We start from the raw sequence: 14,873 nt of genomic DNA on the forward strand, positions 1-14,873 counted from the left end.
CGATGATGATGAGAGAGACACGCAAACTCCAAATATACAGCAGCAGCAGGCATCGTCAGGGTCGGGATCGAACCCACGACCTCCCGTATACCAGGCGAGGTAGTTAACATCTCCTAGCCACCGCGATGATGATGAGAGAGACACGCAAACTCCAAATATACAGCAGCAGCAGGCATCGTCAGGGTCGGGATCGAACCCACGACCTCCCGTATACCAGGCGAGGTAGTTAACATCTCTTAGCCACCGCGATGATGATGAGAGAGACACGCAAACTCCAAATATATAGCAGCAGCAGGCATCGTCAGGGTCGGGATCGAACCCACGACCTCCCGTATACCAGGCGAGGTAGTTAACATCTCCTAGCCACCGCGATGATGATGAGAGAGACACGCAAACTCCAAATTTACAGCAGCAGGCATCGTCAGGGTCGGGATCGAACCCACGACCTCCTGTATACCAGGCGAGGTAGTTAACATCTCCTAGCCACCGACAAGGGACGACCACATTGAAGCTGGAGCGACGATCAAACGATGGCAAAGGCCATCATCGCGGTGATGGAGGCCAGTCATGTCAGTGATCATGGTGACGATGTTGATGTTGAAGCGACCTGACCACAAATCATAGCTCAACGAAGCGGCTTATCTGCGCGGAAATGTATAGCAGCGTCGCAGAGGTTCGCGGTTCGAATCGAGCTGGCCTCCCTGGTGAATGCTGCGGTGTCTGCTCCTGCTGCGCGCCGTCTGCGTCGCTCGGGGTGGGCCCCGATGGCCCCATTCCCGTGACGCTCATTCGCAAGAGGTCAGAGGCCTTTGTGTGTGGCCAAATATTTGCAAATTTGAAAAATGACACCGCAAATTACTCAATTGGGATTTTGCGTAAGTATGCATAAAACAAATCTTTGCGCCCCCCCCACCCTCCCACGACTGCGAAAACTTGGCAGGACCCTCCTGAACAGAATCGAAATATGTATTTATACCGGAGAACTCCGATGATATATAAATCTTTTTTTCACAAATGTCAAGTAGGGGTGGGTACAGGAGTCACGTGACTCAGTGAGGCTTCCATGGATGAACACGCTTGTTGATGATAATAATAATTCATACTTTGTGTGATGTGATGTGTTCGTGACCACTGATGATGATGATGGGTATATGTTTTTTTCACACAGATGCTGAGCAAGACCCAAAACGTCAAGCGGTCAGCAACAAACAGCATCGTCACCAACACATTCCGGCATTTGAGCAAGGTTATAATTGTAAGAGCTGGGGAAAAGAGATGATGATGGGAAGGTATTCTTGATGGTGATGCTGACGCTGAGGATGTCAGAGATCATGACTGTGATGATGATCACGATGATAAGGGTGAGGGTGATGCTGCTGCTGCTGCTGCTGCTGATGATGATTTTAAGCACGATGATGTTGCTGCTGATCATTGTCATGCATCTGATGACGATGATCATCAGTTTTATGACTGTGTTGATTCTGCTGCTGATGGTGATGATTATGATTATGCTGCTGGCACTGTTGACCATGATATAAACAGATTATGCTGTTGCTGATTATGATGATGCCGACAGCGATGATTTCCACCAAGTTCATTCAAGATGACCTTTAATCCCAACTCTCTTTGGCCATCATTCCGCTATACCCCAACCCACCCAACTACACCCAGCCACCCACTCACCCCCCACTCACCCCACTTACTCACCCTCCTCCCACTCATTCCCCCACTAGGCCTGTGCTCAGCACGGTTGGCTATGTACGGCGCGAAAGAAGTTCAACTTACATACCTGCATTCATCACGCACCACACACACCCGAATCAATGAACTCACACATTCAGCCACCCACGCCTCCCCACTCACCCCACTCCACCACTCACACTCACCCTTTCTCACCACCCACACTCACCCCCACACCGTCATCTATTCACCCCTTCCGCACCACGCGGACTCAGCAGAGAACCCGCCCATTCTGACAACCCCCGTCTCACCCCACATTCACCCCACACCACCACCACCACCACTCACCCCCCTCGTCTCTCATTGCACCATCGTTCATCTATCTCCGCGTGTCGCAAGAGACACGGGCCGGGTAGAGCGCGTGGCGTGAAGGGGGCGACTCGCGCAGCACACACAGAGACACACACACTCACACACAGAGACACACACACTCACACACAGAGACACACACACTCACACACAGAGACACACACACTCACACACAAAGACACACTCACACACAGAGACACACACAGACACACACTCACACACAGAGACACACAGACACACTCATACACAGAGAGACACACACACTCACACACAGAGACACACACACATATACACACACCCTCACACACAGAGACAAACACATTCACACACAGAGACACACACACTCACACACAGAGACACACACTCTCTCACACAGAGACACACACACTCACACACATAGACACACAGACACACACTCACACACAGAGACACTCACACACAGAGACACACACCCTCACACACAGAGATACACACACTCACACACAGAGACACACACACTAACACACAGAGACACACACTCACACACAGAGACACATACACTCACACACAGAGACACACACTCTCACACACAGAGACACACACTCACACAGACACACACAGAGACACACACACTCACACACAGAGACACACACTCTCACACACACTCACACACCGAGACACACACAGACACACACTCTAACACACCGAGAAACACACAGACACACACTCTAACACACCGAGACACACACGGACACACACTCACATACAGAGACACACACTCACAGAGAGACGCACTCACAGAGACACACTCACGCACAGAGACACACTCATACACACAGACAAAAAAAGATCCCCATATAACAGACTGTTGGTGCAAGTGGGCTGAACGAGCACCTATGAAGACTAGAACGGCACACGAGGGGGTGGGTGGCCAGCCCCACTCCCGACCGCCTTTGTCTCTCCAGTGGCGATGTTTACGCACCGCACCAGGTACTCATGAGGTCGAATCGACCTGGGCGAGGAGGCCCAGGTCCGATTCAGATAATCGTCGCTGGCATTGGCCGTGAGCACAACTCGAACTCGCTTCGCCGGGTTCGTAGTGCGGAGCGCTAACCGCTACACGATCTCGTCTCACGCACACTGGCACGCAAACACACACACACACACAACAGACATACGCAGAGACAGAGGGACACGTTACACCTGGAGCGGACAATGCGTCACCGCCACCTGAGGTCAGAGTGACCTGGGAACGCGCTGTGGATGAGAGACACCTCGGGTCAGAGTGAAATGAGAGCATCCGTCAGAGCGACCTGGGGTCATGGGCCAGCGAGACGCGAGGTTACCACGACTCCGTGTGGCTGAGGAAAAGGGGTCAGGGGTCAGGGAGACCCCTTGTTTCGGGGTGACGGGCACGCAGGGCCACGTGTGTCAGAGCGACGCCGGGTCGCGGGTGACTGTAACACGGGACAGAGAGTCGATGGGAGTCATCAGTAACCGAGGTCACAAGTCAACAGTGTCCTGGGGTCACGGGGATTCCTCGTGTGCTCCCTCATACCACGGCTCGGACTCTCCGAGTCTTCCGCGAGCCTCACCGCCGCCGCTGCTGGGCGGCACGCGCCAGCCGCTAGCCACGTGCTCGCACGACGCAGCAGCACGGAGCGGGAATTCAACGAAACCGGTTTGATTTCGATTTAAAACTTTCGTGACCGCAGGGATTCATCTTCTTGGTTCTTTCGGTAAAGTCACGTAGAAGGGAAATAATGAAAATAAAACATAATAAAATAATATTATTAAAATAATAAAAATAATAAAACAAAATTAAATTATTATTTTACTATGTTTTATTTTTATTATTTTATTATTTTCCTCCTACGTAACTTTACCGAAAGAACCAAGAAGATGAAACGGGTTTGCTCCTAGATTTGAAGCTTTCGTGACTGCAAGGATTCATACTCTTTGGTTTTTTCGGTAAAGTCACGTAGGTAAAAAATGAAATGAAATAAATGAAAACGACTAAATTAAATCACGACGTTTCGGGCGCAACACCTGCGTCCTTCGTCAGGTGGGGACAACGTAGCGACACGGGTTTGCTCGGTGAGAAGGGTGACGCATGTTCCCCGTGCCTGTGTCTGTCTGTGAGTCTCGACGCTTGCTCCGACCAATCCAGTCCATCGCCAATGCGCACAGACTGAAGAGGCTATTTGGGGATATCGGCAGCACGGGTGTGAGTCTGTTGGAGAGCCGGCTCGCACTCCACGACGGATCTCAAACATCTCTGGGGTCCTCTTGAGCTTGAGATCACCAAACTGTGCGTGGGGCTACAAGCGAAACGTCTGTCAGAGCTCGCAAGCTCAGCAACGTTTTTTGAGCCTGGATAGTAGCGCTTGTATGGGCGACTGGCGCGCATCGCGGTTGTACTTGTATATGTGTCTATCTATGTGTCTCTCTGTCTATCTGTCGGTCTGTCTATGTGTCTATGTGTCTCTGTGTCTCTCTGTCTCTCTGTCTATGTGTCTCTCTGTGTATCTGTCTCTCTGTCTATGTGTCTATGTGTCTCTATGTCTAGGTGTCTATGTGTCTCTGTGTCTTTGTGTCTCTGTCTCTCTGTCTCTCTGTCTATGTGTATATCTGTCTATCTGTCTGTCTGTCTCTGTGTCTATGTGTCTCTGTCTATCTATTTGTCTATGTGTCTCTGTGTCTCTGTGTCTGTCTCTGTGTCTCTGTGTCTATGTGTCTCTGTGTCTATCTATGTGTCTCTCTGTCTATCTATCTGTCTATGTGTCTCTGTGTCTGTCTGTGTGTCTATGTGTCTCTGTATCGATGTGACTGGGTGTCTATGTCTGTGTATGTCTCTCTCTGTCTGTCTATCTGTCTCTGTGTCTGTGTCTCTGTGTCTACGTGTCTGTCTACGTGCACTCTACAGCTGTCTGTCATACCCATTGCTGAATGAAAGCCCCCACCACCCGCCCCTCCCCGCGCCTTCACGGGCGTGGGAGGGGGGGGTTATTTGACCATTCTTCACCACGCTGGTCAGAGCGGTTTAGCGAAGGTGGTCATCGCACGCGTGGTGGGGTGGTTGGGGGTGGACATAGAAGTGCGCTACAACAATGGACCGTGCCGCACTGCCCCCTGCTGTATGCATGCACGTTGAACTTCTTTCTCGCCGTACGTGGCCAACCGCACGAATCAGAGGTGCGGGGGAAGAACAACAACCTTAAAGCCAAACGGCATATTCATTGGTTCTTTCGGTAAAGTCACGTCGAAGGGAAATAATAAAATAAAAAATTCTCACGACGTTTCGGCCACAACGCAAGCAGCCGTCCTCAGGTGAAGAACAGAGCTGTCGGAAAGACAGCGTCCTAATGAACACTGCTAAGCTTGGCAGCGTATTTTAACGTCGTGAGAATTTTATTTTATTATGTTTTATTTTTATTCTTTCGGTAAAGTCACGTAGATAGAAAAAAAAGTCATCAAAAATAATCAAGTGAATAAAAATGAAATAATCAAAAATTTAAACAAAAAACCACGACGTTTCGACCGCAACACAAGCGGTCGTCATCAGGAAAAGGGGGGAGTTCGCCTCTGAAGGCAAATTGTTTATAAAGGTTTAGAGATGGGCATAGCCCAATTGTGTCAGCAGCATGGGCCCCACCCACCCACCTCATCATGAGCCATGGTTAATCCACTGCTGGATGAACGTCGTGCCCAAGCTTCCACCGCCTCTCATCACGATCCCGTAATTGTATATTAATAATAACAGCAGTTACCTGCATGCTCCAAGCACTTGAGCTAATTTCATCGCTCCATCTCCTCGATGGTCCCATTTCGGACGTGTTCCCCCCCTCTGTCCCCCCGCCCCCTCCCCCCATCTCTCCCCCATCTTCACCACAGGCGCGTTATCTTCTCTTCTTCGCGGCGGCAGTGATGGGCGAGCGACGATTCTGCCCCGGAGCCAAACATACATACTTCTTTACATTCCATAGCAGCGAGCTCTCATATGGGCATATAAAGAAGTACGTGAACTTGACTGGGCCAAGAGTTGCGCGCCATCTGGTGACCTCCGTCGATCCCCTTGCAAGGTGACTGCGGTGGAGTCTGCGAGACGCTGCACACCAGGGCCTTGGGGAGACACTGGGTTGCGGATTGACGGAGGGGCGAATTGGACGTTCAATAAACGTCTTGCGCACACTTTCTGGGAGGCTCAACCGGGACACGTGGTGCGCTGGCGGTGCATAGTTCCCCCCTCCCCTCCATCCCCCCCTTCCTCCATCCCCCCCCTCCCTCCATCCCCCCCTCCCTCCATCCCCCCCCTCCCTCCATCCCCCCCCTCCCTCCATCCCCCCCCTCCCTCCATCCCCCCCCTCCCTCCATCCCCCCCCTCCCTCCATCCCCCCCTCCCTCCATCCCCCCCCTCCCTCCATCCCCCCCCTCCCTCCATCCCCCCCCTCCCTCCATCCCCCCCCTTCCTCCATCCCCCCCCTCCCTCCATCCCCCCCTCCCTCCATCCCCCCCCTCCCTCCATCCCCCCCCTCCCTCCATCCCCCCCCTCCCTCCATCCCCCCCTCCCTCCATCCCCCACCTCCCTCCATCCCCCCCACTCCATCCCCCCCCTCCCTCCATCCACCCCCTCCCTCCATCCGCCCCCTCCCTCCCTCCATCCCCCCCTCCCTCCTTCCATCCCCCCACCCCCGTCCCCTGTGTTTGCAGCACCTGTCACCGGAATAAATAGCGAGAGAGAAAACCGGTTAGTACCGGTTAGTACCGGTTCGCCGCACATGTCGACGCTGCAGCGCGTTACGAGTCTGTCCGCAGCGGCGCGTTGGTGACCATCGCCGCGTTGAATTCATCACACGCGCGGCACTTGAGCCCCGCGTGTGAGTTTCGCCCAGTTGCGATCGACTCCGAAACTATTTTAGAGGAGGAATTACCGGTTTGGCGGTTCCTGACTTTGGCCGAACCGATAAACCGTTCGTGAAAACGGTTACCGGTTTAGCCGTTTAGTGGCGAACACACTCGTAGGCTTTGGCCCAACGCGAGGCGTGTTCTGTGTTGAGTCAAGGGCGTGGGACGTCACGCGGGGAACATCGCTAACCGAATTGGCAAGTAACGATTTGTCTTCAGACAGACCTGGTTCAAACGAAGTCCTGGCCAGCTTCAAACCCTGCTTAGCCTCTTAGGTGAGACGAGATCGGGCCCCAGTCTGGTCGAATTGTACCAAGGGCACGTCACGCCTGCCATCCGGCCAGCCCTGTGGAGGCAGCAGCGAGGGGGTTGGTGTATCACCGCACACGCACAGATGGCGTGAAACTCCCTTCCCGTGAGCGTGGAAGAGGAGCCGTATACCCTGGCTCGTTGGCAGGTTACCGTCCAGCTAGAAGCGTGGTCTCCATCGGTTACACCCGTGTGGGTTTTCTCCAGGTGCTCCTCCAACTCGTTAATTGGCCGATTTCAACCTTAATCGTAGAGGACCGCAGAGCTCGGGGCAATTGTTGGCCGCGTGGCTGCTGCTGCTGCCTCCCTGTTCCTCGTCTGTGGTTCCTCCTCCTCCTCCTGACGCTTTTGAGTCGCCCCCCCTCTCTCTCCATCTCCCTCTACGACTGCGAGCGAATTCCACGCGGCATTGGCGCGTTACGAATCTAAATGTATTGTTTTATATATATTGTTGTTGTTAATGCCAAAGTATGACCCTTAAATCGCGTGAATTACGTGATAGGGTTGGGGTTGGGGGGCTGTCGGGGGAAACGCGTCGGTGTGTGTCAGCACGTGGTTCGCATAACCACGGCTTCTGCCTTCGTCTGGCCCGCGAGCCCTCAGAGCAACGCGAACTCACGAAGCAGGAGAGATCGGAGTGAGTGTGGTGGTGGTGGTGGGTGGGTGGATTTGAGTGAGTGTATTGGTGGCGGTGGTGATGGAAATAATCATGTGTAGCCCGTTGTCAATCCACTGCTGGATGAAGGCCTCTCCGCACGATCGCTCGTGGGGGTTGTTTGACCATACTTCACCACGTTGGTCAACGTGGGTTGCTGATATGGGGGCGGGGGGGGGGTAGGTGAGTGAACGAGTGAGCGTATAGATGGGTGGGTGAGTGGAGTGGGTGAGTTATGGATGGGTGGGGTGGGTTTGAGTGAGTGAGTGAGAGGGTGAATCAATGGGTGGGTGCGTGAGCGACTAGGTGGGTGGGTTTTGAGTATGTGTGTGTATTTGTGAGTATGTGAGTATGTGTGTATGTGTGTGTGTATTTGTGAGTGTGTATGTGTGTGTGTATTTGTGAGTGTCTATGTGTGTGTGTATGTGAGTGTATGTATGTGTGTATGTGAGTGTGTATCTGTGTGTGTGTATTTGTGAGTATGTGAGAGTTTGTGTGTATTTGTGAGTGTCTATGTGTGTGTGTATGTGAGCGTGTATGTATGTGTGTATGTGAGTGTGTATCTGTGTGTGTGTGTATTTGTGAGTGGGGAGGGGTTGTTTGCGCACTGCGCTCCGATGGAGTTCAATTCCTGACCATCTACAGCAGCGCTGGCACGCGCTATCTGAACCTGTACTGGGTCGCCTCTAGGTCTACTCAACCTTAAATTGGCGTAGCTGCTGACTACCCTACCCCATCGGGTGCCGTGTTAGCCTTAATAGGTGATCGCTAACAGCACTTGGCCCACTAGTCTGCCCAGCCTTTCGGGAGGGTCTCAGTCTTTGTATAAGTGTGCATCTGTTTGTATGTCTATAATAATTAATAATTTACAGCCCTGTCAGTCCAAAATTGGATGAATGAAGGCCTCCCCGCACGTCATGTTAGTCATGGGGGGGAGGGGTGGTGGGTTTGACCATACTTCACCACGTTGGTAAGTTGCGAGTTGGTGAACGGGAGAGGCCTTGCCGTTGATATGTGAGCTGTGGTCAGGAATAGAACTCAGAACGGCGGGGTTCATGGCGCAGTGTGCTAACCAACGTACCACCGCTCCCCGTGTGCACATATCTGAGTGTGTGTGTGTGCGCATCTGAGTGTATGTGTGTGTATGTATATCATCTGCTTGTCCGACACGTTACATCACGCAGGATAAGCAATCCTGTCTCAAAAACGCATCGGGTATACATAACTTATGTAACACGATTTTTCGTCTTCTTTGTGTCTTTCGGTAAAGTCACGGAGATAGGTTCAAATTAATAAAAATAAAATAAGCAAAAAACTACGACGTTTCGATCACAACACAAGCAATCGTCACCTGATAATTTGAACCTATCTACGTGACTTTACCGAAAGACCCAAAGAATATGAATTCCTGCAGTCACGAAAGCTTTAAGTCAAGATTTAACGGTGTTTGTCCCGGGGTAGTAAGTGTTATTTTCTAATAGATTTTCCCTAAAAAGTATAGAAAATGGCTATTATTCCCCACAAACTTTGCTTTAATGACCAGGACTTTATGTAAAGGAATGCCACAAATGCACACCGCGTTTTCTCATTGAAAATAGGTACATTTCAAAATATCACTGTCCTGGTCACAAAAGCAAAGTTTGTGGAGAATAATAGCCACTTTCTGTACTTTTGAGGCATAAGCAATTAGAAAATAACACTTACTACCCACGGACAAAAATTGTTGTCGTTACACATTGTAATCATTCAAATATTATATTTAAAAACAACATTCAAACTCGTATTCAAATATCTAAGTATATTGCACGTATAGAATGCTCACCGAGGACTTTGTGTGTATCTTCAAGGCTAAACGACAAATATCTTGGGGAGGTGAGAGTTGTGTGGGGGGGTAGAGATACGCAACCATCGTGGAGATGGAACGGTGGAACGGGCTTGCGGTGCCAGGTGCTCCAGATTCATCGAGATGGATAACTGTCACATCGGGATACCGTGAGAGATTGGAAGCGTTCATCTCGCAGTGGATAGATCATGCTTGATGATGATGATGATGAAGCGTCGAGATACATTTGCGAAGAGTTAAGTGTGGTGCCCACTGTGCACGTGATTTCGGAAGTCAACTTATTTTGCAGAATCCTGCATTGCAGACATGTTTTGGCGACAAATTTAGCCCATCAGCCAAGAGGCTTGGGTGGGCAGTATCACCCATGGCCAGTGTCACCCATGGGCAGTCACCCATGGCAGTGTCACCCATGGCAGTGTCACCCATGGCCAGTGTCACCCATGGGCAGTGTCACCCATGGCAGTGTCACCCATGGCCAGTGTCACCCATGGGCAGTGTCACCCATGGCAGTGTCACCCATGGCCAGTGTCACCCATGGGCAGTGTCACCCATGGGCAGTATCACCCATGGGCAGTATCACCCATGGGCAGTATCACCCATGGCCAGTGTCACCCATGGCCAGTGTCACCCATGGGCAGTATCACCCATGGGCAGTGTCACCCATGGGCAGTGTCACCCATGGCAGTGTCACCCATGGCCAGTGTCACCCATGGGCAGTGTCACCCATGGCAGTGTCACCCATGGCCAGTGTCACCCATGGGCAGTGTCACCCATGGGCAGTGTCACCCATGGGCAGTATCACCCATGGCAGTGTCACCCATGGCAGTGTCACCCATGGGCAGTGTCACCCATGGCCAGTGTCACCCATGGCCAGTGTCACCCATGGCCAGTGTCTCCCATGGGCAGTGTCTCCCATGGGCAGTGTCACCCATGGGCAGTATCACCCATGAGCAGTGTCACCCATGGCCAGTGTCACCCATGGCAGTGTCACCCATGGGCAGTGTCACCCAGGGGCAGGGAACCTCGTGTACGTTCCGTTTGCTGTATAGATACTCTTGCTGATTAATTGTCATCTTCCTGTCAGTTAAATTTGTTTTCCCAAAATGATAGGTACCGCCAATGACCTCTATCTCGTACACAGCAATCACCGTGACCTTGGCATCATATATAGGTATAATTTTCTGATATAATTATTGCAGAACATCATTTGTCGCATTTGCCCCCCTCGGTGATACATATGCGCATGTGTTACCGTATTATTAGAACTAGAAGACGTTCTGGAAAGTACGACGCATCCCCAAACGTGTGCCTGGTGTCAATAAAGTTCTTCAAATCCGGTCACATACAAAGACAAAGATCCCCCGTATAGCCTTAGCAGACTGTTGGGGCAAGTGCTTTTAGCGAGCACCTATGAAAGCCGACACGGCACACGAGGGGGTGGGTGGCCAGCACTACGCCCGGCCGCCTTTGTCTCCCAAGTGGCGATGTTTACACACCGCACCAGGTACTCATTTGAGGCTGAGCGGACCTAGAGGAGGCCCACGACCGGTTTAGATAATCGTCATTGGTGTTGGCGCGTGATCGGGAATCGAACTCGGGTCGCCGGCTTCGTAGCAAAGTGCCATAACCGCTACACGACCGCTCCCCTACACACACACGGCTACCGGATTATAGGACGCACCCTTCAAATATGTTTGCATAATATCACGAGGGAAGGAGAGTGGGGGACAGCGATTAGCGTTTCATAATCGGGAGAATACGGTAATCGTATTCCGGGCGGGGACGTGCGCGTTTTTGAGTGCGAGTGGTTAGCGGAGTGTGTAGGGGTGGAGTGTTGGGAAGAACACGCAGATTCAATTAATTCACGTACGTTTCGATATTAATTAACTTTTAAGATTTATAGCCAGAGGCAACACAAACAAATTATTTTAACATCCAAATTGGATCGTCATGGTTAGTTGTAACTTGCACTTTCAATCAGAGGAAGTTGAATAATTCGCAAATTATTATCACGAACGGACAGAGTTTTTCCCCCCAATAACTTTTGCAGGTACAGTTATTAGATCTATCTAAACATATGAAATCCCATTAGGGAATGAGATAATTGTTTTTTTTTTATCTCACAACGTTGGTGAACCGCTCCAATGTTCATCGTGACATCGTTTACGGCCCTCTGTCAATCACAGCGGGCGAACGCTGCTGCGGCTGAATGCGCTACACGACAACAGCAGGTCGCGTTGTTACCCATTCTCTTTCGCTTTTTGTTTCGCGATTATTTCAACGCCGACTCGATCATATTCATCCCCGGCCACCCTCTTGATTCCAGGGCAAGGTCACGACACTTGGTTGGCACCTCGGTACCACACGCTGTGACTTGTGTGCACCGCTTTGAATAAAATGTGAAAATTGGCCACGTGGGTGTATTCTTTTTTCCTTCCCGTCTCTCTTTGTTGGTGGACGATGCGATGTGGAGTTTGACAGCTGGGGATTTGAGAGAGAGAGATGAAGGAATAACTCGTGGCGAGTGCTGGCTAAACATCGAGAGAGTTTATGCACAGACTCATACAGAGACTGAAGACAATTTCAGCCGCGGTGGTATAACGATCGGTAGTAGGTCATGCGATGTGTACGATATTAATTATTGACAGCCCTCTTTGTCAAAATCCACTGCCGGATTGACCTTCCCCCACGCCGTGTCGATAATTGGCAGGTTTGCTTGACCATACTTCACCACGCTGGTCAATGCGGTTTGGTGAAGAGGAGGGCAGGTCGTCCCAGGATCGGTTGAGATATCGCTCACCAATGATGTTAGCCGTGGCCGGGTATTGAACTAAGGATTTCGGGTTGTTAGCGCGATGCACTAACCACTGCGCCACCGCTCTACAACATAATACGCGTTTATACATTCACTAAGGTGTGCATTTATTAACAATGAGACGGGTGTAAATTAAGCCTCGGGTGACACGTGTAGGATACAATCGTCCAAAGTTACGCAAACATCAGACGGGAGTTCGGCGTTATAAACATTTCCATCACACGAGAGCGAAGCAGCGGAGCCTGGTGTAGAATCGCGATGCGCTGAGCGAGCCTCAGGAGAGTGGCATCTCTCAGCGGGGGCCACACCCTGCTGATGAGAGCCACATAACCAAAAACAAAACCTTCCCATTTAGTGTGTCTGCAACCAAAAAAAAAGATGTTTTACGCAACATTCTGCTGGACGACACGTTTGGTTCAGTCGCTTCCAGAGTTGATGTTGTCGAGATTTCCATTTCTTCGTCAAATTGCCGCTGATGGCGTGCGGGGGGGGGGTTGTAGGGAGGAGGAGGGTGGGGGGAGGGAAGGCTCTCACACAGCAGTGGATTGACAAAGGTCCTTGCGTACACGCGCATCATACTCTGTGCCTGCTAGAACGATGACACACCGACCTTTTTGGCTGCTCACTGCAACGACGATGTTAAGTCTGGGGCATGGGGAACACAGTTTTGGCTGCGCGTCGGATCGGCAAGTCCGGACGAGCTTAGTGGGGGTTGGGGGGGTGTTGGTGCTTGTACCTCGGGGTTGGCAGCGCGACTCTGCGTGAAGGGTTGCCCGCCGGGTGGCCGCTTCTTCAAGGCCACTGCGGAGTCGAGCCGCAGGCGAGCTGCTGACCGCCCGGCTCGCGTTCCGGGTTTGGTATCCGCATCGTCGCAGCCGTCGCGGCCGCCACTTGCGTGGGGGTCTCGGTTGTAGGGGTCTTCATCAGCAGCAGCAGCAGCGGAGGCAGCGGCATCTTCGAACGGGGAACTTCTTCTTCTTCGTGGAGGGGCGATGCGGCTGTGCCGTGGAGGCTCAGCCGAACAGCGGCCAAGTGTTCGGCTCCGTCACTTTGTTTTCGCACGTGTGAGTGTGTGTGAGAGAGCGCGCGTGTGAGTGTGCTTCGGACGCTCTCTGGGTTTCACTGTGAAAGCCGCAGTCCGTTTAAACACGTTAAATTGCCTCTTGCACGCACCCTCCCCTCCCACCCAGCCCCTCCACCCCCATCCAAATCTCACCAATCCCACCAGCGACTCCTCCCCGTACACACGCGCACACACACGCGCCTCGCACCCGTGGCTCACTCGCCCCCACCTCCCTACCACCACGCCACTCACCATGCTGCCCCCCCCACCTCTCCTCACTCCACCCACCTCGTACTCACCCGTGATGCTGACCGACAGTATTGCAGGCTACACTCGACAGCAGGCCCACTCACAAAGACAAAGATCCCCAGTATAGCCTTAACAGATTATTGGGGCAAGTGCTGTAAGCGAGTATAAAGGACTGCAAAGGCACACGAGGGGGTGGGTGGCCAGTTTTACGCCCGGCCTCCTTTGTCTCATCCGTCGCGACGTTTACACACCGCGCCGTGTACTTATTTGAGGCTGAGTTGACCTAGGGGATACCCGCAACCGGTTCAGATAATCGTCACCGGTGTTGGCCGTGAGTTCGAAACGAACTCGGGTCGCCGGGTTCATAGGGCAGCGCGCTAATCGCTACACTCCTTCTCCCCACTACAAATACAAAGATCCCCCATATAGGCTTTGACATTGTTGGGGCAAGTGCCGTTAGCGACCACCAATGAAGGCCAGCACTACACACAAAGATAAAGGCAAAGATCCCCCGTATAGCCTTAACAGACTGTGGGGGCAAGTTCTGTTAGCGAGCACCTATGAAGGCCGGAACGGTACACGAGGGGGTGGGTGGCCAGCACCACGCCCGACCGCCTTTATCTCCCCAGTGGCGATGTTTACTCACCGCACCAGGTACTCATTTCAGGCTGAGTCGACCTAGGGGAGGCCCAGGACCGGTTCAGATAATCGTCACTGGTGTTGGCCGTGAGCGGGAATCGAACCCGGAACGCCGGGTTCATAGCGCAGCGCGCTAACCGCTACCCCACCGCTCCCCACCACACACACACAATCACACGCACGCGCGCAGTCGCACGCACGCGCACACTCAGCCAATTGCAGGGGTGTTGGAGTGCCTGTAGAGTATCTGTCGCTCAAAATATCGGGCCAGTGAATGCCCCACCTGCTCTCGCCACTCTGTGAGCGGCACCACAGCAGATCCGCGGCGTCCACCCCATCGCCTCTCCATAAATTGCATTTTATTAAT

General features: G+C 52.2%; 1 protein-coding gene across 1 annotated transcript in view; it reads left to right on the forward strand.

Moving 5' to 3' along the window:
- The first annotated feature begins 1,137 nt into the window (after window positions 1-1,137).
- The window catches only part of CLU (clusterin), a 184,685-nt gene continuing 170,949 nt past the window's right edge, over window positions 1,138-14,873 (forward strand). Inside the window, exon 1 of the mRNA XM_078866488.1 lies at window positions 1,138-1,147. Coding sequence (XP_078722614.1) covers window positions 1,138-1,147 — 10 coding nt within the window. The remainder of the gene's footprint in view (window positions 1,148-14,873) is intronic.

The sequence above is a fragment of the Lampetra fluviatilis genome, chromosome 22 (genome assembly GCF_964198595.1).
Source record: "Lampetra fluviatilis chromosome 22, kcLamFluv1.1, whole genome shotgun sequence".
Taxonomy (NCBI): Eukaryota; Metazoa; Chordata; class Hyperoartia; order Petromyzontiformes; family Petromyzontidae; genus Lampetra; species Lampetra fluviatilis.